The 25,682-nt window shown below is 50.9% G+C and overlaps 1 protein-coding gene across 1 annotated transcript in view; it reads right to left on the bottom strand.

Annotated features, from left to right (window-relative positions):
- B3GNTL1 (UDP-GlcNAc:betaGal beta-1,3-N-acetylglucosaminyltransferase like 1) overlaps positions 1-25,372 on the bottom strand; it is a 157,200-nt gene extending 131,828 nt beyond the window's left edge. Inside the window, exons 1-4 of the mRNA XM_050763730.1 lie at positions 25,369-25,372; positions 14,280-14,349; positions 11,080-11,196; positions 10,882-10,981 (exon numbers count right to left, since the gene is read on the bottom strand). Coding sequence (XP_050619687.1) covers positions 10,882-10,981; positions 11,080-11,196; positions 14,280-14,294 — 232 coding nt within the window. The 5' untranslated portion in view covers positions 14,295-14,349; positions 25,369-25,372. The remainder of the gene's footprint in view (positions 1-10,881; positions 10,982-11,079; positions 11,197-14,279; positions 14,350-25,368) is intronic.
- Between the last annotated feature and the right edge of the window lie 310 nt (positions 25,373-25,682).

Genomic DNA, 25,682 nt, shown 5'->3' with positions numbered 1-25,682 from the left:
AAATGCACCGGGGTGGCGGGCGCCTGCTCTGCCCTGGGGCGGACGGTGGGCCGTGTTACCACAGCTGCTGCAGCCGAGCCTCCATCATCGCTGCAGAGCACGGCGAGTGCCCGGAAGCTCCCCACGAGAAACACAGGCGGAGGGCACCTGTGAGAGCGAAGGGCCGGAAGGGGCCTTCCACGAGGCCTTCCACAGGCACGCCGCAGTCACCAGGGCTCCGCTCACAGCGTGGCTTGTCAGTGTCAGGTTTCAGGAGAGAATGGTATCCGTGAACCTGGGTAACGAGCGAAGACTTATCTCACTAAGGAAGCTGGAAGTTTCTCACAATGAATCCTGTGTTTGGCAAAGACAAGGAATTTGCTTTAATATTATTGCCTTGAAGAAAGTCAAATGTTTGCGCGGTCTCCTGTTTGGGGAGGCCGGTCCCTTTGTGAGGGGATCTGGTTGCCATGGTCTCGGCAGGAAAAACTCACATGGAGGCGAGATATTAACATTCCTTCCTCCTGGAGAGAAGAGGGTGGGATTGGGCTTCATTTTGGGTTCAGCGAGTGGCCACATTATTAGGAAACGCGGGGCCGAATCGTAATAAATGAACCAACCCATTTCAAACACCCAGCACTTCTGAAAAGACAGACTTTGGATCTATGTTATCTAACGGTCAGTGTGACTCTCCCTAGTTAAGAAAAAATATTATTACAGAAAACTATGTCCCTTTCAGCTATAACCAAACCAACCCCATTTTATCAAAGTGTAGAACAGGGTCCTCGTGAGGTCTCCTTACCCACCTTCAGACAGGAAGCAGGACAGCTCATCTCAGACCTTCGCATGGGCCTTCAGAACTTTACCACAGGTCGCTTTTATTGTTGATAGAATTCATACAAATGGGATGTGACTCAAGTTAGAGCTAAGCTATAAAAAGTATTTAATGAAAAGCAGAATGTTTTGAATATGAACGAATGTTTTTAGACAAGGAGTGTCACAACAGTCACCAAAATACTTTAAATTTGTTTTCATCCAACTATAAAAGATGCAAAACACCCTCTAATATTCTTTAACTTAAAAGAACACTAGGCTGGGCGCGGTGGCTCATGCCTGTAATCCCAGCACTTTGCGAGGCCGAGGTGGGTGGATCATGAGGTCAGGAGATCGAGACCATCCTGGTCAACACGGTGAAATCCCATCTCTACTAAAAATACAAAGAAAATTAGCCGGGTGAGGTGGCGGGCGCCTGTAGTCCCAGCTACTCGGGAGGCTGAGGCAGGAGAATAGCGTGAACCCGGGAGGTGGAGCTTGCAGTGAGCTGAGATCCGGCCACTGCACTCCAGCCTGGGCGACAGAGCGAGATTCTGTCTCAAAAAAAAAAAAAAAAAAAAAAAAAAAGAATATTAAAGGATGTTTATGGTAGTTTCTTTTTTTTTTTTTTTTTTTTTTTTGAGACGGAGTCTCGCGCTGTCACCCAGGCTGGAGTGCAGTGGCCGGATCTCAGCTCACTGCAAGCTCCGCCTCCTGGGTTCACGCCATTCTCCTGCCTCCGCCTCCCGAGTAGCTGGGACTACAGGCGTCCGCCACCTCGGCCGGCTAGTTTTTTGTATTTTTTTAGTAGAGACGGGGTTTCACCGTGTTAACCAGGATGGTCTCGATCTCCTGACCTCGTGATCCGCCCGTCTCGGCCTCCCAAAGTGCTGGGATTACAGGCTTGAGCCACCGCGCCCGGCCTGTTTATGGTAGTTTCAAAAACCAATTTGTCTAAACACATTTCAGAAGCAAGTTGAAACAGACATTCTACCAATTTATAAAGAGTTTTCTATTTCAAACCCACAAAAGATAATGAAAACAAGACACAACTCGGGAAAACATCTTCCAAATACACAAGATGATGATGATGACGGACTGCCAACACCTCCTGAGTGCCCACCGCCCATCCCAGGGCAGAACAGGCACTCGCCTCCCCAGGTGCATTTCCTCCCTGCGCCTGTTTATGCCCCTGGCTTTTCGACACCCTGCTGAGGGCCCACGGCCCGCACCTGTTCTAGACACCGTGTGGATTAGCTCATTTCACACCTCACAGTGCTCCAAGACGGGTACTGACTACCACGGCCTATTAACAAATAAGGAAACGGAGGCAGAGCGAGGCGGCCGTGGAGCCGACTCCACCAGCCTGGCCCCGCTAGCCTGGCCCCACACCTGAGTCTCCTTCACTCCTGTGTCTTCTGAGCCCCAAAGCGCTGCAGGAGAAGAGCTGGGACCGCGAGCTGCTCCTGTCCACTGAGACACCCCGCGGGTGAGCCTGTGATTATGCTACTCTCACAGATCTGAACAGGACCCAACAGGACTTAACTCCACAGGCTCTCACATAGGGACATTCCAGAGAGACTCTAAACCCTCAGCCGCTTGCCCCTGAAATACGTCGTAGCTATGAGACTCCCTCAGGACCAAGTCCACCAGCAAGTGGGGCAAAGCCACCCATTCCTGAGCACATTCTAAAGCAGTGGCTCCTGATCCCGGATGCATCTCAGAATCTTCTGGAAAGCTTTTAAGAGCCCAATGCCCATGCTGCACCCCAGACTGATTACATGAGAATATCTTAGGGTTAGACTCAGGCATTGGTTTTATAAAACTCACTGATGATTCTAACATGCGGCAAAGTGGACGCCATTATTTTAGAGAAGCTGTGACTCCTAAAATCCGTAGGAACCTGTCCACCAACTAAAAATGTCTCCTCTGCCAACCTCGACTTTTTCGGCCCCATGCAATAGAGGCGGGCATATTGTTTTCAAGTCTTACACGGAAACTTTAAAGTCAAACTAAAAGCACCCTGATCTATTACCATCAAAGCTGAGAACACAAGCTAATCATTCAACATAAAAACAGAAGGTGAATGAAGAAACCTCAACACATCTTGACCCAGCATCATGAAATTTCAAAATTCAAAACCCCAAAAGAAAAATCTTAAACACTTTGAGAAACAATACCTTTAAAATAACAAGAGTCAGACTGGCGTATGATTTCTTATTAGAAACACAGACACTATGGCTGAACCCGGGAGGCGGAGCTTGCAGTGAGCTGAGATTGCGCCACTGCACTCTAGCCTGGGCCACGAGCGAGACTCTGTCTCAAAAAAAAAAAAAAAAAAGAAACACAGACACTAGGATATAATGAGGCAATCCCTTTAAAATTCTAAGAAAAATTATTTTGCACCTAGAATTCTATACCCAGCCAAACTGTCAACTGAGCATAAAAATATTCTCGAGCAAGAGAAATAAGCAGAAAAAAAAAGGTTGAAAAAATAATGGCTGAAAAATTCTCAAACTACTACAATTTTACTGGAGGAGCTCAAGGGTATATGTAAATATGCAGAAGAAAAAATAGCAAACATAGAGATAGATGGATAAGTCTGAATCTGAAAACGGAGAGAAAGAAGAATGAAGAAAGTGAAGAGCATCTCAGAGGAAGCTGGAATACTATTAACTGTACCAACATATACACAATGCAAGTACCACAAGGAGAGGCAAGAGAAATAAGCAGAAAAAAAGTTTTAAAAAATAATGGCTGAAAAATTCTCAAATTATTGAAAAACATTCATCTACACATCCAGAAAGCTCAACAAACTCCATGTAGGATAAACACAAAAGATTCGCAGCTAAACACATGATTGTAAAAATGCTGAAAGCCAAAGATGAGGACAAAATATTGTGACAAGACAAAATCACTTGTCACTTACAAGAGACCCTCAATAAGATCAACAGCTTACTTCTCACCGGAAACAATGAAGGCCACAGGCAATGGGATAGCACAGACCCACTGTAAAACATCAGAAGTCAAAAATGTGTGGGGGCCTGTGAGCTGTGACTCACTGCCACTGCCCGGCATCATGACAGAACCAGTTTCTACTGAATTTGTATTTGCCTCTGAACCATCATAAAGCTGAAAAATGGTAAGTTAAACTATCGTAAGTTGGGGACCATCTGTATTCACAGTGCTCAAAGAAAAACACTGTCAATTACGAATCCTATACCCAGCAAAGCCATCTTTCAAAAACGAAGAAGCAATTAAGACATTCTAAGATAAACAAAAACTGAGGGAGTTCATTGCAGGGCTGAAATGAAAGGACACTAAACAGGAACTCATAGACAAAGAAGAAATGAAGAACGGTGATAAAGTTTACTACACAGGTAAATATAAAAGATAGTATTATTTTGGTTTGTAGTTTTCCCTACATGCTTTTAAAACAAACACAGAAAACAAGCCGGGTGCTGTGGCTCACGCCTATAATCCCAGCACTTTGGGAGGCCGAGGTGGGTGGATCACTTGAGTCCAGGAATTCGAGACCAGCCTGGGCAACAGAGCAAAACCCCATCTCTACCAAAAATGCAAAACTTACCCAGGTGTGCTGGCATGCACCTGTAGTCCCAGCTACTTGGAGGTTGAGGCACAAGAATTGCTTGAACCCACTGGGTGGAGGTTGTGGTGAGCCAAAATCATGCCACTGCGCTCCAGCCTGGGTGACAGGGTGAGCCCCTGCCCCCTACTGCCACACACACACCAGAAAACAATTATAAATCTACATTCATGAAAATAACTTACGAATTTGTTAATGTTACACAATTGAAGCTAAGTATTAATTCAAACTACATTGTTATAAATTTAAGATGTTCATTGTAATCCTCACAGTAACCACTAAGAAGATCATTTAAAAATATACAGAAAAGGAAATGAGAAGGGAATCAAAATGGCACATTAGAAATAAGCAATTAAACAGAAAAGAAGGCAGTAATACAGGATTGAGGAATAAAAAAGACATAAGACATATAGCAAGCAAATAGCAAAATGACAAAAGTCCTTCCTTGTCAGTAATCACTTTAAATGTAAATGGAGTAAATTCTCCAATTAAAAGGCAAAGACTGGCAGAATAGATCTTAAAAATTATGATCCATCTAAATGCTGTCTATATGAGGAATTCACTTTAGATCCAAAGGCACAAATAGGCTGAAAGTGAAACAAGGGAAAGAGATATTCCACGCAACTAGTAATCAAAGTGTGCTGGCGTGGCTGTACTGATATCAGACAAAATAGACTTCAAGTCAAAAATTATTATAAAAGACAAAGACTATATATTGATAAAAGGGTCAATTGATCAAGAAGATGATGTAACAAGTATAAAACTGTACACATCTGATAAGAGGGTCACAAAATTAAGTAAGGCAAAGATTGACTGAACAGGAGGGAGAAATAGTTCTACTGTAACAGTCAGAGATTCAACATTCTACTTTCAATAATGGATAGAACATCTAGACAGAAGATAATAAAGAAACAGAGAACATGAACAATACTATAAACTAACTAGACTTAAAAGAAATATACAGAATACTCCACTCGACAGCAGCAGAACTCACATTCTCAGGTGCACAGGGTGCATTATCCAGGACAGATGACACGTCAGGCCATAAAATGTACCTTAAACATTTTTTTAAAGATTGAAATTATATGAAGTATCTTCTCTGACCACAGTGAAATGAAACTAGGAATAAATAACAGAAGTAAAACTGAAAAATTCATAAATGAAAGCTAAACAATATACTCTTCAGCAACCCATATATCAAAGAAGAAATCATAAGGCTAATTAGAATATACTCAGAGACAAATGAAAACAAAAACACAACAAACCAAAACTTTCAGGACGTAGAAAAATCAGTGCATAGAAAGGAATTTATAGCTATATATGCCTACATAAAAGGTCTAAAATCAAGAATCTAAAAGTACACCCTAAGAAGCCAGAAAAAGAAAAATAAACTAAACACACAACTAGCAGAAGGAAGAAAATAGTGAAGATTAGAGTGAAAATAAATAAACAATAACAAAGCAATAGCAAATTAACAGAAAAAGTTGATTCTTTGAAGACAGTCAACAAAATTGACAAACCCAACTTGACTAAGAAGAAAAGAAAGACAATTCAAAACGCTGAGATAAAAAGTGAAAGTGGTACATCACTCCCAAACTTAACAGAAGCTAAAAGGATTATGACAGTATGAAGAACTGTATGCCAAAAAATTAGATAACCTAGATGAAATGGACAAATTCCTAGAAACAAACAAACTACCAAAATTGACTCAAGAAGAAATTTTAAAAAATCTGAACACACCTATAACAAATAAAGAGATGGACTCAGTAATTAAAAAAAAAACAACCTCCCAACAAAAAAGCCCAGAGTCAGGTGACTTCACTGATGAATTCTACCAAACGTAGAGAATCACTAACACCAATCCTTCCCAAACTCTTCCAAAAAAACAAGAGGAAGAAACACTTATTCTATGAGGCCAGTATTACTCTGATACCAAAGTCACACAAAGATAACATATGAGTAGGAACCTATAGGCCAATATTCCTTACGAATATATATGCAAAAATCTTGAACAACATATGAGCAAACTGAATCCAGCAGTATACTAGAAAGATTATACACCATGAACAAGAGGGATTTATTCCAATAATGCAAGGACGGTTCAACACAGGATATCAATCAACATAATGTATCATCTTCACAGAATAAAAGGAAAAAACTATATGATCATCTCAAATGGGTGTAGAAAAGGCATTTGACATAATCTGACACCCTTTCATGATTTAAAAATTCAACAAACTAGAATTAAAAGGGAACCTCCTTAGCGTAACAAATGGTATTTATAAAAATCTACAGCTAATATCATACTCAGTGGTGGAAGACTGGAAGCTTTTCCCCTAAAATTGCTTAGGAGAACCTAAGCAAGGATGTCCACTTTCACCACTTCTATTCAGCACTGTCCTGGAAGCACTAGCCAGAGCAATTAAGAAAGAAAAAGGCCAGGAGTTTGAGACCAGCCTGGCCAACACGGAGAAACCCCGTCTCTACTAGAAATACAAAAAAATTAGCTGGTTGTGGTGGTGCACACCTGTAGTCCCAGCTACTCAGGAGGCTGAGGCATGAGAATTGCTTGAACCCAGGAGGCGGAGGTTGCACTGAGCTGAGACTGTGCCACTGCAATCCAGCCTGGACAACAGAGCAAGACTGTGTCTCAAAAAAAAAAAAAAAAAAAAGGAAGGAAAGAAAGAAAAAGAAAGAATCTAAATTGTAAAAGAAGTAGTAAAACTATCTCTAGTCATAGATAACATGATTTTAAATACAGGAAATCATAAAAACCCACAAAGAACAAACTGTTAAGAGTTAATAAAAATTGCAGGATATAAGGTCAACACTAAGAAAAATCAGTTGTTTATCCACTATAAATAAGCAACCTCAAAGGAAATGAAGAAAACAATTCACAAAATTTATCACAAAGCTAAAGTAATCAAAACAATGAGACACTGGTGTAAGGACAGACATACGGACCAACGAGACACTCGTGTAAGGGCAGACATACGGACCAACGAGACACTCGTGTAAGGACAGACATACGGACCAATGAGACACTGGTGTAAGGACAGACATACGGACCAATGAGACACTCGTGTAAGGACAGACATACGGACCAATGAGACACTCGTGTAAGGACAGACATACGGACCAATGAGACACTGGTGTAAGGACAGACATACGGACCACACTGGTGTAAGGACAGACTCGGACCAATGGACACAGACATATGGACCAATGAGACAGTTGTGTAAGGACAGACATACGGACCAATGAGACAGTTGTGTAAGGACAGACATACGGACCAATGAGACACTGGTGTAAGGACAGACAGACAATGGACACTGGTGTAAGGACAGAATAGAACCAATCTGGTGTAAGGACAGACATACGGACCAATGAGACACTGGTGTAAGGACAGACATATGGACCAATGAGACACTCATGTAAGGACAGACATACGGACCAACAGAATAGAATCTGGAGTCTAGGAATGGATCCATACATTGATGGTTAATGGATTTTTGACCCAGACAATTCAGTGGAGAAACAATAGTCTTTTAAATGGTGTTGGAAAAACTGAGTATCTACATACGAAAAGAATGAAGCAGGACCTTTGCCTCACACCATATATAAAAATTAAGTCAAAATGGATCAAAAGGCCTAAATATAAGAGCTACAAGTATAACTCTGGAGAAAACATACGGATAAAATCTTCATGACCTTGATTTAGCTGTGGCTTCTTAGAAATGACACCAAAAGCCACAAAAGAAATAATAGATAAATGAGATTTTTGTCTTCATCAAAATCATAAGTCTTTTGTGCATCAAAGAACATTCTCGAGAGGGTGAAAAGATAACCCAAAGAATGGGGAAAAAATTGCAAATTATATATAATAAAGCTCCAGTATCCAGAACATATAAGGAGCTCTTACAATTCAACAATGAAAACACATATAGCTCAATTCTTAAAATGGCCAAAATACTTGAATAAACATTTCTTCAAGGAAGATATACATACATACATACATACATTTATTTACTTATTTATTATTTTTTGAGATGGAGTTTTGCTCTTGTTGCCAGACTGGAGTCCAATGGCACGATCTCAGCTCACAGCAACCTCTGCGTCCTGGGTTCAAGCAATTCTCCTGCCTCAACCTCCCAAGTAGCTGGGATTACAGGCAGGGGCCATTATGCCAAGCTAATTTTTGTATTTTTAGTAGAGACGGGGTTTCACCATATTGGGCAGCCTGATCTCGAACTCCTGATCTCTGGTGATCCACCCAACTTGGCCTCCCAAAGTGCTGGGATAACAGGCATGACCCACCAAACCCTGCCCATTTATTTTTTATTATTTATTTTGAGATGGAGTCTCACTCTGTCACCCAGGCTGGAGTGCAATGGCGCTATCTTGGCTCACTGCAACCTCCGCCTCCCGGGTTCAAGCGATTCTCTTGCCTCAGCCTCCTGAGTAGCTGGGATTACAGGTGCCCACCACCACGCCTGGCTAACTTTTGTATTTTTAGTAGAGACAGGGGTTTCACCATGTTGGCCAGGCTGGTCTCAAACTCCTGACCTCAGGTGATCCACCCGCCTCAGCCTCCCAAAGTGCCGAATTACATGCGTGAGTCACCACACACCTGGTCCAAGAAAGATATATAAATGGCCAACAAGCACATGAAAAGAGGTACAACATCTTTAGTCAACAAGGAAATTCAAATTGAAACCACAATGAGATGCCACTTCACACCCACCAGCATGGCTATAATTTAAAAAACAGAAAATAACAAGTGTTGATGAGGATAAGTAGAAATTGGAACGTTCATACATTGCTGGTAGGAACGTAAAACGCACCCACTGTGGAAAAGTTTGGCAGCTTCAGCATGTTAAACACAGAATTACTGTGTGAGCCAGAAATTCTACACCAAGGAATATACCCAAAGGATTTGAAAACCAGGGTTCAAACAACAGCCGTACACAAAGGTTCATACGGTCACCATTCGCAGCAGCAAACAGTAGAACAACCCAAATGTCCGTTGCCTGACAAATGGACACACAAAACCTGGCACACACGTACAACTGAATATTATCCTCCCATAAAAAGGAATGGAGCACTGATACATGCCACAGCACAGAGGAATGTTAAAACATTATGCTAGGGCCGGGCGCGGTGGCTCACGCCTGTAATCCCAGCACTTTGGGAGGCCGAGACGGGCGGATCACGAGGTCAGGAGATCGAGACCATCCTTGTGAACACGGTGAAACCCCGTCTCTACTAAAAATACAAAAAATTAGCCGGGCATGGTGGCAGGTGCCTATAGTCCCACCTACTCGGGAGGCTGAGGGAGGAGAATGGCGTGAACCCGGGAGGCGGAGCTTGCAGTGAGCTGAGATCGCGCCCCTGCACTCCAGCCTGGGCAACAGAGCGAGACTCCGTCTCCAAAAAAAAAATTTTTTTGCTAAATGAAGCCAGTTACAAAAGAGCACGTGTAACCTTACTCCATTCATATGAAATGTCCAGAATAGGCAAATCCACAGAGACAGAAAGCAGACGAGTGGTCGCTAGGGATAGAAGAACCCGCGTGCCACTGCAGAATACCACAGACTGGGTGGCAGAAGGAGTTTTTCACAGTTGTGGAGGCTGGGAAATCCCAGAGTAATCCTCCAGCAGAGTCAGTGTCTGGTGAGGGCCACTTCCTGGCTCACACAGGTGCCTTCTCCCTGTGTTCTTACAGAGCTCTGTGGGGCCTCTTTTATAAGGGCACTAATCTCATTCATGAGGCCCCACCCTCATGTCCTAATCACCTCCCAAAGTTCCCACCTAACATCATTCTAATACTATCACCCCGGGGGTTTCAAATATGAATTTGGGGGGAGGTGGACACAGACAGTCAGATCATAGTGATAAATCCCTACCTAACAAGAAGAAATTTTATGTCTACTAGGTTCTTTCTTTCCTTTCTTTCTTTTCTCTTTGTCTTTCTTTGTCTTTCTCTCCTTCCTTCCTTCCTTCCTTCTTTCCTTCCTTCCTTCCTCTTTCTTCTCTTTCTCTCTCTCTCTTTTTTTGAGATGGAGTCTTGCTCTGTCACCCAGGCTGGAGTGCAGTGGCATGATCTTGGTTCACTGCAACATCTGCCTTCTGGGTTCAAGCAATTCTCCTGCCTCAGCCTCCCAAATAGCTGTGATTACAGGCATGTGCCACTACAACTGGCTAATTTTTGTATTTTTTGGTAAAGATGGGGTTTCCCCATGTTGTCCAGGCTGGTCTTGAACGCCTGACCTCAAGTGATCTGCCTGCCTTGGCCTCCCAAAGTGCTGGGATTAGAGTTGTGAGCCACCACGCCTGGCCTCTACTAGGTTCTTAATAAGTGGTAGACCCAGTTACCACCAGGATACTTTTTGTCAGTATTTGAACAACACCAAACTGTTTCAGTATGTAAGCTGATAAGAAACCACGAATTATAGTCTAATAATCTAAGCATGTTTACTTACCGCCTCGGGGAGAAAGAGAATCGTGCCCCCCAACGATCACGTGGACACCAGAATCTTCCAGTTTCACTCTCCATTTTTCAATGATAGCCCCAGACTTGTCCTGAAAGCAGAACGCTGGCGGGTCAGGAAACTGCCCTCAGAAGAGTCAACCGTTGCTGACACTGGGGCTGAGTCACCCGATAGGAAGTTGATACAAACCTTACTGGCATCATTGAAAACAGACAGCTCCATCGTGCCTTCAAAGTCCTGCTGCAAAACAGACCTCAAACATTCATCCAGCCATGGTTCAGCATTGTGGACTGGGAGGATAATAGACTGGAATTTAAAAAAATGGATTAATAGAAGTGTGTAAACTTAGTTCCCTTTCCATGGCTCTAATTTACCTCCCCTTCACCATCCGCACATATGCCGTGACAAACAAAAGGTGTCCACCCCTTCTCTCCAGGCTCTTAACATGCTCATAAGATTTTCTATGCCTTAGCTTTCCCTGAACTGCCTTCCATATGCTTTTGAAAGGGGGAAAAAAAAACTGAAAGGACTTTGGGAGGCCGAGGCGGGCGGATCACGAGGTCAGGAGATCGAGACCATCCTGCCTAACACAGTGAAACCCCATCTCTACTAAAAATACAAAAAATTAGCCAGGCATGGTGGCGGCGCCTGTAGTCCCAGCTACTCGGGAAGCTGAGGTGGGAAAATGGCGTGATCCTGGAAGGTGGAGGCTGCAGTGAGCTGAGATCACGCCACTGCACTCCAGCCTGGGCGACAGAGCGAGACTCTGTCTCAAAAACAACAACAACAACAACAACAAAAAACAAACAAAAACAAAAACAAAAAAACTGAAAGGCATCAAACTGTTCCCAATTCAATGGTAAATCATAAGTTTTCCAATGACTGATCAGAAACATCATTTTGGTTGAAACAAGTATCTGGGTATCTTCCAACCCACTGATGGAAATAACTGGTTGGTCATTTTCTAGGTGGAATAAGCATTTCAGCAAACCATGTTAGAAAATCTGCAACAAAGTAACCCCTTTAAGTAACCCCTGGCTCACAAAAAACAATGTTTCAACAAAGTATCGGGCAGGCAGCGTTCAGAGAACCCAGCTGAGCAAATGGGAGTCCTGAGGTCCATCTCTGGATTCCTCTGTTCTACCTTCGTTTCGAGCTGACTTGGCATTAGCATTGTCCTTTTCTCATGAAGCCCAAAACCAAAACTTATAAAGTGGGATGGAGTAAAACCAGTGAAACCCAATGCCAGCAAAACAACTGACTTAACAGGAGTTAAGTCTTAATTTTATACATTATAACATTAAGTGATACAGAGCAATACTCAGATATTAGTCTGTCCTCACCCTTAATTTACATCCAAAAAAGAAAAGTTGAAATTGTGTTGAAAACACAATTTAGTCAAGTTCTTTATAAATGAAACCTCACTCTATCCCTTCCTGGACTTAGGTTTATATGAATAAAGCAAGTTCTGGCCGGGCGCGGTAGCTCACACCTGTAATCCCAGCACTTTGGGGGTCTAAGGCAGGTGGATCATCTGAGGTCAGGAGTTCAAGACCAGCCTGACCAACATGGAGAAACCCCATCTCTACTAAAAATACAAAATTACTCTGGTATGGTGGCGCATGCCTGTAATCCCGGCTACTCAGGAGGCTGAGGCAGGACAAATGCTTGAACCCGGGAGGCAGAGGTTGCGGTGAGCCGAGAGCGTGCCACAGCACTCCAGCCTGGGCAACGAGAGTGCAACTCTGTTAAAAAAATAAATAAATAAATAAAACGAGTTCCCTAATTTATTTATTTATTTATTTATTTTATTTTATTTTATTTTTTTTGAGACGGAGTCTCGCTCTGTTGCCCAGGCTGGAGTGCAGTGGCGCGATCTCGGCTCACTGCAAGCTCCGCCTCCCGGGTTCCCGCCATTCTCCTGCCTCAGCCTCCCGAGTAGCTGGGACTACAGGCGCCCACAACCGCGCCCGGCTAATTTTTTGTATTTTTAGTAGAGACGGGGTTTCACCGTGGTCTCGATCTCCTGACCTTGTGATCCGCCCGCCTCGGCCTCCCAAAGTGCTGGGATTACAGGCGTGAGCCACTGCGCCCGGCCCGAGTTCCCTAATTTATTTACAAATTTATCTTAGTTTGGATTTACTTAAAGGAAAAGAAGGAAATAATTTTTCTCAAGATCTACAAAAGATAATGTTTCTATCCAAGATAGATCTTGATTAATCTGTCCCCAATTTTAGTAAGACTGGAATAAACAAGAAAAGAACAAAGGCTGGAATTAAAAAAAAAAAAAAAGAAAGAAACATGCTGAGCCTTTGGGCGACTGCTGATCCTACACCTCTGTGGTTGTTCACTGTTATCAGTCTATTGGCTGGGTCTGAACCCCGAGGGCCTCTGCTCCTGACTCTCCCGGCCGCATGGGGAAGGTGTCTGGGGCTTGTGGGCAGGTTTTCAGGGCAGGTGTTGGGGTAAGTGCTGGGCACGCAGGCAGGTGTGTGGGCACTGAGCAGGTTGCGGGTAGGTGTGTGGGATATGCAGGCAGGTACGCAGGGCAGGTGCATAGGCAGGTGTAGGGCACGGGCATGTATGCAGGACACAGAGCAGATGTGTGAAGCAGCGGTGCAGGCACAAGACGGGTATACGGGGCATGGGCAAGTGTGCCGGGAATGTGTGAGGGCAGATGTGTGGGGGTTGTGTGGGCACACGGACAGATGTGCAGACAGGTGTGTGCGGATGGGGAGGTGTGCGGGTGCGGACAGTGTACAGGGTGTGGGGCAAGTCTGCAGATCAGATGTGTGGAGCGCAGGACAGGTGTGCAGACCAGGTGAGTCGGGTGCGGAGGCGAGGCAGGTGCGCGGGGCACGAGTGTGGGGTGTGGGGCAGGTGTGCAGGCTTGGGGCAGGTGCGCGGGGGCGGGGCAGGTGCGCGGCGGGAGCGAGGCGGGAGCGAGGCGGGAGCGAGGCAGGTGTGCGGGCGCGGGGAAGGAGCGCGGCGCAGGCGGGCGGGGACGAGGCAGGTGGGCCGTCCGTCCACCCCACGACCAGGTGAGGGCGAAGGCGAACGAGGAACTGCCTGAGCTCCTAGCCCCCAAGCTTCAAAATCAGAACGAGGAAGGTCGGTGAGGAGGCAGCGTTCTCGGGACTGGGAGCAGGAAGCGCAGCCCGAGCTGCAGATCTCGGCCGCGCCCCGTGGGCTCCAATCCCGAGCGCCCCCGCACGCGCAGCCGCGCTCGCCCGCAGGGCCGAAGGGCTGCTCAGGGTGGAGGCTCCGGAGGCGAGCCCGAGGGGGGGTGCGGGGCTGCGGAGCCCGGAACGGGAGCGGGCTGGCGGGCGGGGTGAGGGGACGCGAGGACCCAGGCTGAGCGGCGGGGCGCCCTCCCCGCTGGCACCTACCACGTGGGCCTGCATGGCCGGGAGCTCCTCGGACGCCCCGCCCACGCCGCCGCGCTCGTCCCGCCGCTTCGGCCTACGGCGCCTGCGCGGGCGGCACCAGGAGGTGGGGCTGAGACCAGGCAGCTTCCGATTGGTGCAGAGCGGCGTCCATCGGCGTGAGCCTGCCCGCCGGGGCGTGGAAGGGGCGGGGCTGCGTGGGGCGGGGCCGGGAGGTCACGATCTCCGCCTTCCGCCCTGGGCCACGCCCCGGCCCGGGTCACCTCTGGCGCGGCCTCCTCGGCCCCTGGAAGCCTCCTGCCGGCCCCTGGGGCGTGCGTCCCGATCTCTGGTCCCCCAGTAGACGCCGCCGCGGGGAAGGCGGGGCTGTGCGAGGGCGCCGCGCTGCAAACCCCAGCCAGGCGGCCTGGAGGTTGCTGTAAAGCCTCAAACGAGGCTGATGTGTAAAAGAGTCTTTGCATTTCACCCGGGCTGTGCCACCTGACCGGGAAGGACGAGGGGAGTGGGGAGAGCAGGGCGTGCAGGACACGCGACGGCCCCGGGACGGGGGTGAGGGGTGAGGCCCTGACCCCACTGTGAGGTCCTCCAGGAGGAGGGGTGCCCAGGAGTGAGGCCCTGACCCCACTATGAGATCCTCCAGGAGGAGGGGTGCCCGGGGTGAGTTCCTGACCCCACTGGGAGATCCCCCAGGAGAAGTGCCCAGGGCTGAGGCCTTGACCCCACTGAGATGTCCCCCCAGGAGGAGGGGTGCCCGGGGTTAACTCCCCTAGGAGGAGGGGTACCCAGGAGTGAGGCTCTGACCCCACCAGGAGGCCCCCCAGGAGGAGGGGTGCCCAGGAGTGAGGCCCTGACCCCACCGGGAGGTCCCGCAGGAGGAAGGGGTGCCCGAGGAAAGACATGACGCCAGTGGCTCCCGGTACCCTCCACCTTTGCCCTCATTTCCGCCTCCCCATGCAGCCTTGGGAACTGCAGGGCTGGGAACCCGGAGAAGGCGGCTGGAATCTGGAGGAGCCTGGAGGTGGCCTTCCCTGCCGGGAACACAGGCCAGGCCCCATCTGTATCTAACCTTGTACTGGAGGAGCGCAGAGCGGATATCTCCAGATCCGAGTCCTGAACGCGCGGCCGGGAACCCCAGCAGTCCTGAACTTGTCAGGGGAGCGGCCTGCCGTGAGAGGTCTCCCAGGCGGCTGTAAGGCCTCTGGAACCTCCCTGCTCGGAGGAGGTTGACTGGGGACAGGGCCGTGGAGGTCAGTGAAAGGGACTGCTGCCATTAGCCCTGTGCTGTCTGCACACAGAGATTAAGCCCACTTGTGATTTGTTCCAGCTGATCTGAAGTAATGAGTAATTCACAATTAATGAGCATGGCTGTACACAGCCCTTCCTGGACAAATCCTCGACTGTGTAAAACTAAGATTGAATGCAAACCATTCTGTCAATTAACCGTTACAACAAAGCCAAACTTCTGTTAAGCATCACTTCGTAGATGATTTTTTTTCCTTAAATTGCCTCCTTGTCTGCAAAGCCTGTTTTGCAAGTGGAATGCTTAAGTCACATGAGTGGAAATGCAGCCTTATTTACAGTTTAGCAAAAGCAACCTGAGAATTTGCTTCCAAGGACCTCATGTTCTCCAGAGGTCGGAGTACGAGGAATCACTTCATTGGAAAGGACTTGGTAAAGAGTAGCCGTGTAGCTGCCAGAATGCACTGTAGACTCATGATAAGGTGGTGAGGGCCAGGGGTGAGGGGCCACAGTTGGCTTCTGCACCTCCAAGCACATGGTATCCAGAACTGGGCTTGCCTCCCACCTTCCTTCCTGCACATTTCCTGCTGCCAGAAATTTGCTTTTCACTGACTTCCCCCTAATTCAAATTTGATTAGAATCTCCTCTTTGGGAACATTCAAAGTGCCAAGGTGCATTTCAGAAATGCAAGGTTGCAGGGGCGGGGTCCTGAAATCCAAGGGTGGTGGGGCCCGAGATCACTGCCCTGGCAGTAGGAAGATCCTTGGGGAGAGGCCGGCAGAGGGCCTGGACCGAAGGCACTGACACCCTGGAGAGGCACAGGACGGGGGGCCTGGGACCTCAGAGCTGGCTGGGTTGAGGTAGTGTGGTCTTCATTCAGAGGGAAGTGAGGTGGTGAGGAAAGATGAACAGCGTCATGTGGGCAGCAGCGGAGGAAGTGACGCAAGACACCCCACAGCTTTGGGTTCACTGAGTGGGCAGTTATATTTATTTATTTTATTTTATTTTTGTAGAGATGGGGTCTCGCTGTTGCCCAGACTGGTCTCGAGCTCTTGGCCTCCCAGACTGCTGGGATTACCAGTGAGAGCCATTGCAGATGACCAGTTTTCCTTATTTTTAATTGTTTATGCAAAAGTTTTGGTGAATACTGGCTATATGGAGAGGCCTCAGTGCCAACTGCCAGGGGCCTGGAGTAGGTGCAGTGGTCTCAATGTGTGTGTCCCCCCAAACAATATGTTGACACGTAACCCCCAAGGTGATGTGGTTGGGAGATGGAGCTTTAAGCAGGTGACTGGGCTGTGAGGGCTCTCTCCTCTCAAGATGGATGGGTGCCCTTCTGTCCCTTCCTCCATGTGAGGACCCATAGAAGGTGCCATCTCTGGGGAACAGGTTGTCACCAAACGCCAGATCTGCTGACGCCTGGATCCTGGACTTGTTGGCCTCCAGAACTGTGTGCAGCACATTTCTGTTGTTTATTCATCACATGGTCTGAGGTATTTTGTTACAGCAGCACAAATGGACCAAGACCCCAGGTCTCCAAATCGAAGAACTGCACAGCAGCCCCTCAGTGCTGGTGGGAGGCAGAGATTCCCTGCAGGTCTGCACAGATGGTGTTAGACTTGGGGGACACTGGGTCCCCAGTAAGAATGATTCTGCTGTGAATGCAGCTAGTGAGGGCTGAGTTCGAGCTTGAAAGACAAGAGCCAGACGGGTTCCTGAGACAGCCTGATCCCCAAGACCTTCGTGTGCCCAAGTCTCCAGGGGGATGAACCTCAACAGACCTGGTTCGACCTCCCTCAGGCAGTGGGTGCCGCCTGGAGGTCGGGGTCGCTTGAGACCGTACGAGACTCTGCGCGTGGTGACCACATCACCCCATAATAAAGCAGCCCACGAGGGCATCCGGGCTGTTCAGCCGTGTGCACTGAGGTCATCTTTTCTACTCTGTCTCAGGTATTTAAAGGCTGACCATGACTCACCATGTGGATTTAATGGCTCATTGAGGAGTTGCAGCCCATGCTTTTTAAAAAGGTAATCTACAAAAAATAAATGAAAAGGTCTCCAGGACAGTAGACCAAGTGCGGATGTGGTCCCTCGAGTTCCGTTTCGCCCGCATTCCTAGGATTCAGACCCGTTGGGGATTCAAATTGCACAGGAAAACCCTATATCGGTTCAGGGGGATGGTGGTGAATTGGGGGTGGGTGTACCGGACCGGAGCTCCGGGGGCTACAGAAGGAAGGTCAAGCCTGTGAATTGCAGAGCCTGGACAGAGAAGTCGAGGTGATGGCATTCTGCAGATCCCTGAAATTCTGTGACATGAAGGGACAGCCCCATGTGGCCCCTTGGAAGGACCAAGGCCCTGCCCAGCGCCTTGCACAAGGTGGCAATCGGTGTTGGCTCCACCAACCCGCACCCTCAGGCCTTCTGGAAAGAGAAGGAGATCCGACTGACTGAGCCCCTCCAAACTTCCAAGCACTGCAGATACCTCGTTCAAGCCCAGTGCTGCATGACTGACCCAAAGCCAGAGTCTGCATTCCTTCCCCGGCCTGCAGGAAGGGATGAGGCTCCTGTCACAAGAAGCGTTCCGTCATCAGCCAGGCACATGCTGGCTGTGGATTCTAGGGGAGCATCAAGTACCAGGGACAATGTTTGCTTGGGTTCCCCCGTCCCGCCCGAGCCCAGAACACGGAGCCAGAGTCGGGGGCTTGTACATGGAGCGTTTCATGCCCAGGAGGCTGGGGCAGGGGCCGGGAAGGAGCGAGCGGGCCAGGACCAGCGCACTGTGCTGAGGGTCGCATTGAGGGCTGGACCCTGGACCTCCACAAGCCTGGAGAATGTTCCCTCTGGGCAGCGAGGGGCCTCTGCTTGTTGTCAGCTGGAGCTGCTCCTTGGGGCATTTACTCCCCTGGCCCTGGGGTGGTGACTACAGGATCCCACAGGTGTCCCGAGGCCTGAGGCTCTTCTCACAGCGGAGGCCGCTCTGCAGGAACTGGAGTTAGGACCCGGAGGGTGGGACGCGCTGACTCAGAGGAGCCGGCTGTCGGGCCGGCAGGAGGAGGAGATGTGCAATGAGACGGAGCCTCACCTCCAGGGACGGCCCCGCGAGCCGGAGCTGCCCTGCTGCACACTCAGCACTCGAGGCGGGCTCGGAGGTGATCTAAGCCCACAGCTGTCCAAGTCTGGAGAGAATCCGCGGTGGGTGGCAGGTGCCTGCGGACGCTGAATGTGCAGCCCCAGTCACGCTCAATGCGGGGGCACCTGTGTTAGCCGCTGCATGGACAGGAAAGGCCTGTGCTGAACAATGTTCCGTGTTCAATTAGACACTTTCCTAAACAGGAGTGGAAGGTGTCTCGTGGGGGCTCCAAGCGAGATTTATGGAACTCACTCTCATGAGATATGCAACGTTTTTCACACGTGGGAGAAAGGTCTGGGATCGACTGGTGCCTGAGAGAATGCTGAGGATAAATGGGAAGCAGGACATTCCAGGGCACCTTTGCGTCTTGCATGAGACCTTGTGAGGGCCCCGTAGTGCCCCTGACGTCACTGTCAAAGCTGGAGCTGCCCCCGCATCCGCCTTGGCCTCCCTCGGGCGTCCTCCCCAGATGGCCCTGTCAGCTCACATGGAAGACAGCTGCTGAGAAGCAGGTGGCTGAGAAGCAGGTGTGATGCCAGGCCGTGGGAGAAGCCGCATCTGGACAGTGCGTGAAGCCAGTCCAGGGGCCACACTGGGACCTGCTCTCAGCTCTGCCACGTCCTGGGCAGGTGGCCCTGGCATGCCAGCCGCGGTGTCCGCAGAGGCATCCATTCCTCATGGCAAAGTGGAGGCAAAAGTCAAGTTGGCCGATGCAGGCGAGACGCCTGGCCGACCTGGGGAACCGCACCACCGCTCCCCACATTGTGCTGCTGACTGAGGGGTGCTCAGTGCCACGGCTTCACACAGTCAGTGCACAGACATGACCGCCGGCCTGAGAAGCCGCCGCGTGCACCTGGCCCACCAAGTCGGCAGGGAGGCAGGGGTGGTGTTGGCGCGGATCACCGAAGGAGCTGGCTGCCCAGCCGTCCCCGTGACTGGATGGAGTCCAAACGTTCCTGTGCATCCTCTCTGGGATGGGCTCGGTGCCAGGGCCCAGGGTAGTTTTCAAATTGCAGGTCGTGGCTGTTATACCGGGGTCATGGGGTCAGTACACTGGGCTCTAACTGGCAATTCCTAAAAATAAAATCTGAGTCTGTCTCGTATAGTTAGAGCTGCGTTGATTTGTAAAGCTTGTGTTGGTTTTGCACGTTCTATGCCAGAGTGCGCTGGACCCAGATAGAAAGCGCATTTCTCGCTGTGGTGCCTGCCACAGTCTGGAGGGAAAGACCAGTCCGTGGTTCTCATGTGGGGTGGCGGGTGCTGTCTACACAGGGAGTCCTAAGAGCCCACGTGGGACATGAGAGGGGCCGGAGAGGCTGGGGCAGGGGAGCCCGGGCCAGGCCCTGAGAACAAATATGGGTTATTCAGCTACTAAAGGTGCAGGGCTCAGCCCAAAGTCCCTGGTGACCCAAAGAGGACGGTGTGAGTCTGACGTGGAAGGTGGGGCTCACAGCAGGCTGCTGGGGCACCATTGCTGGGGGAAGGCCCTGTCCCCAGCGCACACGTAGACGGCCCTTCAGAACCTGCGCAGCAGACAGTGTGGCCAATGCAGCTGCACCCCGGCCTGGTCCCCTGTGCCGTGCCCAGCAAGGAAGATGCCGCTGCCCAGCCCATCCATGCACCCTCCGGAGGCTGTCAGCTGCCCAAGACCCACACTGGCTCTTGCAGGCTAGAGGAGAGTTCAGTGGCCGTTTGACGGGTCCTGTCCCCGTGGAAACACCGACTTTGGGTACCAAAAGCCTGAATGTACAAATTCACAGAGCATGACCTGCCTGGTGCCAGTGGGTCTTTGCATTTTTCTGGTGCCCTCTGAACTCTTAGGCCCCTGTTCTGGCGGACTTGGCCCGGGCACCCCCAGGTAGGAGGCACAACCCTGATGCCAATGCCCGAAACCTGCTCCACACACCTGAGGTACCTCCTGGGCATCCCACACCAGGACAGGCCTGGAGGCTTCCAGCCACCGCCACCTGGCACACCCAGCACCTGCAGATCCACCACCTTAAAACCCACCTCTACTGCCCCGTGCCACGGTCCCTGCGGGGCCAGGCCTGCCTGGCACATCCACCTCTGGGTCTCCCTGCCTCACCGTCTTGCGTATCCACAATGAACAGGGCCATCTTTCCAAAATGCAGATCTGGCCGGGTGCGGAGGCTCACGCTTATAATCCCAGCACTTTGGGAAGCCGAGGCAGGTGGATCACATGAAGTTAGGAGTTCGAGACCAGCCTGGCCAACATGGTAAAAACCCCGTCTCTACTAAATATATAAAACTTAGCGGGATATGGTGGCACATGCCTGTAATCCCAGCTTCTTGGGAGGCTGAGGCACGATAATTGCTTGAGCCTGGGAGGCAGAAGTTGCAATGAGCCGAGATCTCACCACTGCACTCCAGCCTGGGCAACACAGCAAGACTCTGTCTCAAAAACAAACAAAATGCAGATTGAATCCAGGCTCAGCTGGTGACAGCTGTCCGTGTCCCCACACTTTCAGGACAGCGTGGCTGCCCTTTTGTGGGTGGTTCCAGCCACCCAGTCCCTGTCCTTCTCAACACCCCCTCATTTAGGTAGGACCCTAAAGTGAATTCCTACTTGTCCTTCAAAGCCAGGCTCCAGCATCACCTCTTCCGGGGATCTTTTGTGACTTGCTGGTCGGTTTCAGAAGCCTCTGGTGGCCCCATGAGGAGAAGACTGTTCTGCTCATCGCTGGCACACGGCAGGTGCTCGTAAGTGTCGTTGAATGACGAAATGTCTCATAATATCCTTCATAAACAAGGGCCTGGTGGGGGTTTGTAAACGGGTCTCTCATAAGTTTAATTGGTGAGACTCTGTTGTATCAGACAATGAAGTGTTAAAAGCTGCAATTCAAAAAAGTAAAATATTGACATGCAAATATAAAATGAACACACGCTGATATGGTTTGGATCTGTGCCATCCCCTTGGTGCTGTCCTGTGACGGTTCTCTCGGGATCTGGTTTAAACGTGTGTGGCACCTTCCGCCTCGCTTTTCCTCCTCCTGTCGTGTGAGACACTTGCGTCTGCTTTGCCTGAGCCAATTTAACCTCTTTTCTTTATAAATTACCCAGACTCAGGTATTTCTTGATAGCGATGCCAGAATGGACTAATACACGTGTTATGTCAAAGGTTTTCTTTAACTTATTAATTCATGGGGGGAGCAGGAAGATATCAAAACTGGTTCAAAGGAAAATCCACAGGTTTAGGCAATCGGGCTGAAATGAACTTGCTAACACAGTCGTCCCCGGTATCCCCGACTGGAGTTGTCTGTACTCCACCCCGGAAAACAGGTGAGTACAGCACAATTAGATATTTTGAGAGAGAGGGAGATACCACGGTCACATAATTTTTATTACCATGGATTGTTATAATTACTCTGTTTATGATGGGTGATTGTTAATCTCTTACTGTGCCCATTTTACAAATTAAACTTTATCAAAGGGATGTGCATATAGGACAAAACAGTCTCTACAGGGTTCGATACTATCCAAGGTTTCAGGCATCCGCTGGGGTGCCTGGAACGTGTCCCCCAAGTCATCACCAAACCAGCCAACATCCACAGGGCCTGAAACCTCCCCTTCGGATCCTCTCTTCCACTGGTGGAAATTCGCAGCGTCTCCACTAACGAGTTTCTTTGCACCTCTGTGGGCTCCTGTGTGTGGCCATCGCCTTCCGGGTGTTCAGGGAGCTTGTCTCACAGCTCTGTTAAAGATGAGGAAGGTGCTGACCACTGCAGCACCAGAGGACCTGGGGGATCGCCTGGCCCTCCACCGAAAGGATGCCCAGAAGCCTCCTCACCCGTGTTAATATCTTCTCCACATTTTCCTGAGGAAGCCTCAGACACTCACAGCATCGTTGGGCACAACTGGGTCTGGCGGCAGAAGGCCCGGGGGTGCATGGCCCGCTCCTGAGGCAGGTGTGCGGGGCTGGGGAAAGGCAGAGCATAAGGGTGGGCTCTGGCCGTGGGACCCACCCAGCGGTCTCCCCTCTGGGGCGGGGAGGTGCAGCGAGAGCATGGGGAAGGCAGGGAGCGGAGCCTAACGGTCACCCTGGGAGGAACCATCAGCCCACAGCCGTACACCAGGCTTCCTGTTGGCCCTGGGCAGTGCCGCTGCCCCCTCCACAGGCCACCAGGGCCATAAAGGCAGGTGGGACCCGCACCCGCTGACGGGGAACTGTGCCAGCAGCCGCCCGGAAACCCGTGGCCTATACGGTATTCTGTGCTGGGGAGAGTCAGCACCCGGCCCCCAGCGGCTTCCCCGAACCCACTGTCTGAGGCTGTGTCAAAGGTTGCCCGGTGTCTCCTGGAAGACGCTGCTCCCCGATCCCTTGCTCCTGCCCACCTTGCTGGGCCAGGAATGTAAGCCCCAACGCCTGTTCCCGGGGTCGTTTCTTAGGGGTGTGTGCACGGTGACCGATGCCCGTCTCTGGGACGAAGAGCTGGCACACTGTCTGCCTGCTGGACAGCAACGGCTTCCCAGAGCTGAGGGCCTCTCCTGTGGGCAGCCCCCTGCATGGGCAGCATCTGTCTGAGCCCCCGCACCTCGCCGCTGGGGAAGGGGCTTGGGAGCCCACTCAAGCGTGCTGACCCTCTGGTTCTGCTTCTGCCGCGAGTGATAAGATCCTCTGTCTCTGGCCCCAGCCGTCTGGTGCCTCCTGCCAGCACCCCAGAAACAGGCAGGCCTGTTAGCCTGGAAGTAAAATCTCAGGCCCCTGCACGGTTCAGACGGCGTCCAGCACAGTCGGGGCTGGGCCCCGTCCTCACAACCGCGGGGCCTGGGGTACCCCGACCAACTCCTGACTCCCAGGACCTGGCTCTGGGGCCATCCAGCCCGAGTTGTCCTACGCTACGAGAGGCAACCTGGCGGCCCAGCTTGTGAAGCTCGAGCTCATGCACGGACACACTGTCCCCCTTCGTGCCGTAGGGCTGTCCCTGGCACCTGCCTGTCCCTTTGCAGGAGGTCCTTCTGCTAAGTGGCCTCCAGCTCCGTCTCTGAACTGACCGCCTGTCGGGGCAGGGACAGGTTCTTCCTGTCTACTGCCAACTCCCCGTGGCTGGCAGAGTCCAGTGAGCACGTGAGCCGGTTACGGCCATGGCGCCAGGATGAGGTGGCTGGGAACGTCCCAAGCAGCAGCTTGAGGAGGGAGACGGTTCCCTAGGATGGGGTGTGGGAGGGTCTCCGACCAAGCTCCTTGAGAAGCAAGGCCTTAGCCTGTCCACCCCTGCAAGGAGGGACGGCAGGCATGGACTCCAGGACAGGCTCCGTGTCCGGGCAGTTCCAGCCCTGTTGTCACATGGCCCATGGCCACACAGCACACAGACCCACACAGAAAGGTCTCCCTCCCTGCTCTCCCCCTCACCCTGGCCCCTAAAGTCCTGCTGTTTATTTGGTTGGTTCTGGAAGGAGCTCCGTGGCTGCGTGGCTTTGCTGTGCACCATGGGGGTGGCGGCCCGCAGAGCCTGGTGCCCAGGAACCGCTGACGGGCTGAAGGAGGAGCGCCTGAGAGAATGCCAGCGCATCGGCCCTTGCAGCAAACGCTTACGACTGACCTCACACCCACATCTGGTTAGATACGGATTCTGTTATTGAAATAACTCGAACTTTCCAAAATGCTTAAGTGAATCTCACAGGTGGGTGTGGAATTGCCAAACGCCAGGTGTGCACTGCTGGTTTGGATTATCTGGCCATTTTGATCTGTGAAGTCAGGTAATAATTCAGGCCCTCCCAGAGTTTCCATCGTCCTGTTCTACGGTCAAGCCGGGGCTGCAAACCAAGTGCGGCCGCTTCCCCACGTGCCCGGCTCCCTCTGGCTCCACACGCCTGTGCGGGCTGCAGAGTGACCCAAATGTCAGGTAATTCCACATAAGCCCACGTTTGGATTTCGGGTTTCTCTTGGAACTGACCATCTGTACTCCGGGCTCACGCTGTTCTGCTGGTACCTGGCGGGGGCTAAGCGGGAGCCGTTCTCTCGCTCCTTCCCGAGGCACGTTGTCCCCCTGGACAAATGGGTGGAATTCTATTAAGGCTGTGAACTTAAGAGATCTCCGGAGCTGAGAGAGGTGCTGGCCGTGCCTCTGGTGCCTTTGAGAGGCTCCTGGCTGCCGTCCGTGCAGGCCCGGCCTCAGACCTGGCTCCATGTTCACCCTGGGAGTGGCCCACCCGTGGAGGGAGGTGCTCCTCACCACAGCACCCAGCCCTGCAGCCCCTGTACCATCTCTCCCCGGGGCAGCTACCTCTGCAGCCAGGTCCAGGCCTGGGGAGCTAGAGGGCACCAAGCCGACCGCAGGTGAGGGGCCCGCGGGCCAGCACAGGTGGGTCAGGTCCTAGCCCGCTTGTCATACAGGTCATGTGGGACTTAGCCTGCTTTCCCCTCTGTTTAATATCTGCACCCCTAAATAGTGCAGATGCCAAGAGGGAGGGATTGGAGACTGGGAGATCCATGGAGGATTCAGGGGGCAGCTTGGGGGACACATGCTGTAGCCTTGCCCTGATGTCAGACACCGAGGACCCCACGAGGCCCTCGCCCTGCCCTGATGTCAGACGCTGAGGACCCCATGAGGCCCTCGCCCAGGTGTTCAGAGAGAAAGGTCAGCCAGCGGCGAAGGCCTTGTGCTCAGGGCCGCACGCTGATTTTAACCAGTTCTAGCTCACCTTGGAAATGCTGACGCCAGCAGGATGACAGCAGGTGCAGGGTGCTGGTGGGTGCTGGACCCCCCAGGTCGCAAATGAAAGCACCTGTGGGGGACTTGGTCAGACGGAGCCTCACAGAACGTTCTGGGCCACATCTGGCCGTGAGACCTGGGGCTGGCGTCTTCCCGACACGTGAATTTGGAGGGTGTGTTGGTCAGGATTCCTGGCTGAACTGGTTCGCACTGGTTTGAAGTCAGGCAGGTTGGCTGGTTGCCCGCGTCCCAGGAAGGCGAACAGGACATAGAGCCCCAGCCTCTGCCCGTGACGCCCCTCTGGGTAGGCATGGGTCTCTCCCTCCCCTGGAGGCCTGGACAGCGGCCAGGAGCAACTGAGCT

Source organism: Macaca thibetana, chromosome 16 (genome assembly GCF_024542745.1).
Source record: "Macaca thibetana thibetana isolate TM-01 chromosome 16, ASM2454274v1, whole genome shotgun sequence".
Lineage (NCBI taxonomy): Eukaryota > Metazoa > Chordata > Mammalia > Primates > Cercopithecidae > Macaca > Macaca thibetana.
Note: the sequence above shows the minus strand (reverse complement) of the source record. Positions and strands in the feature narration are given on the sequence as shown.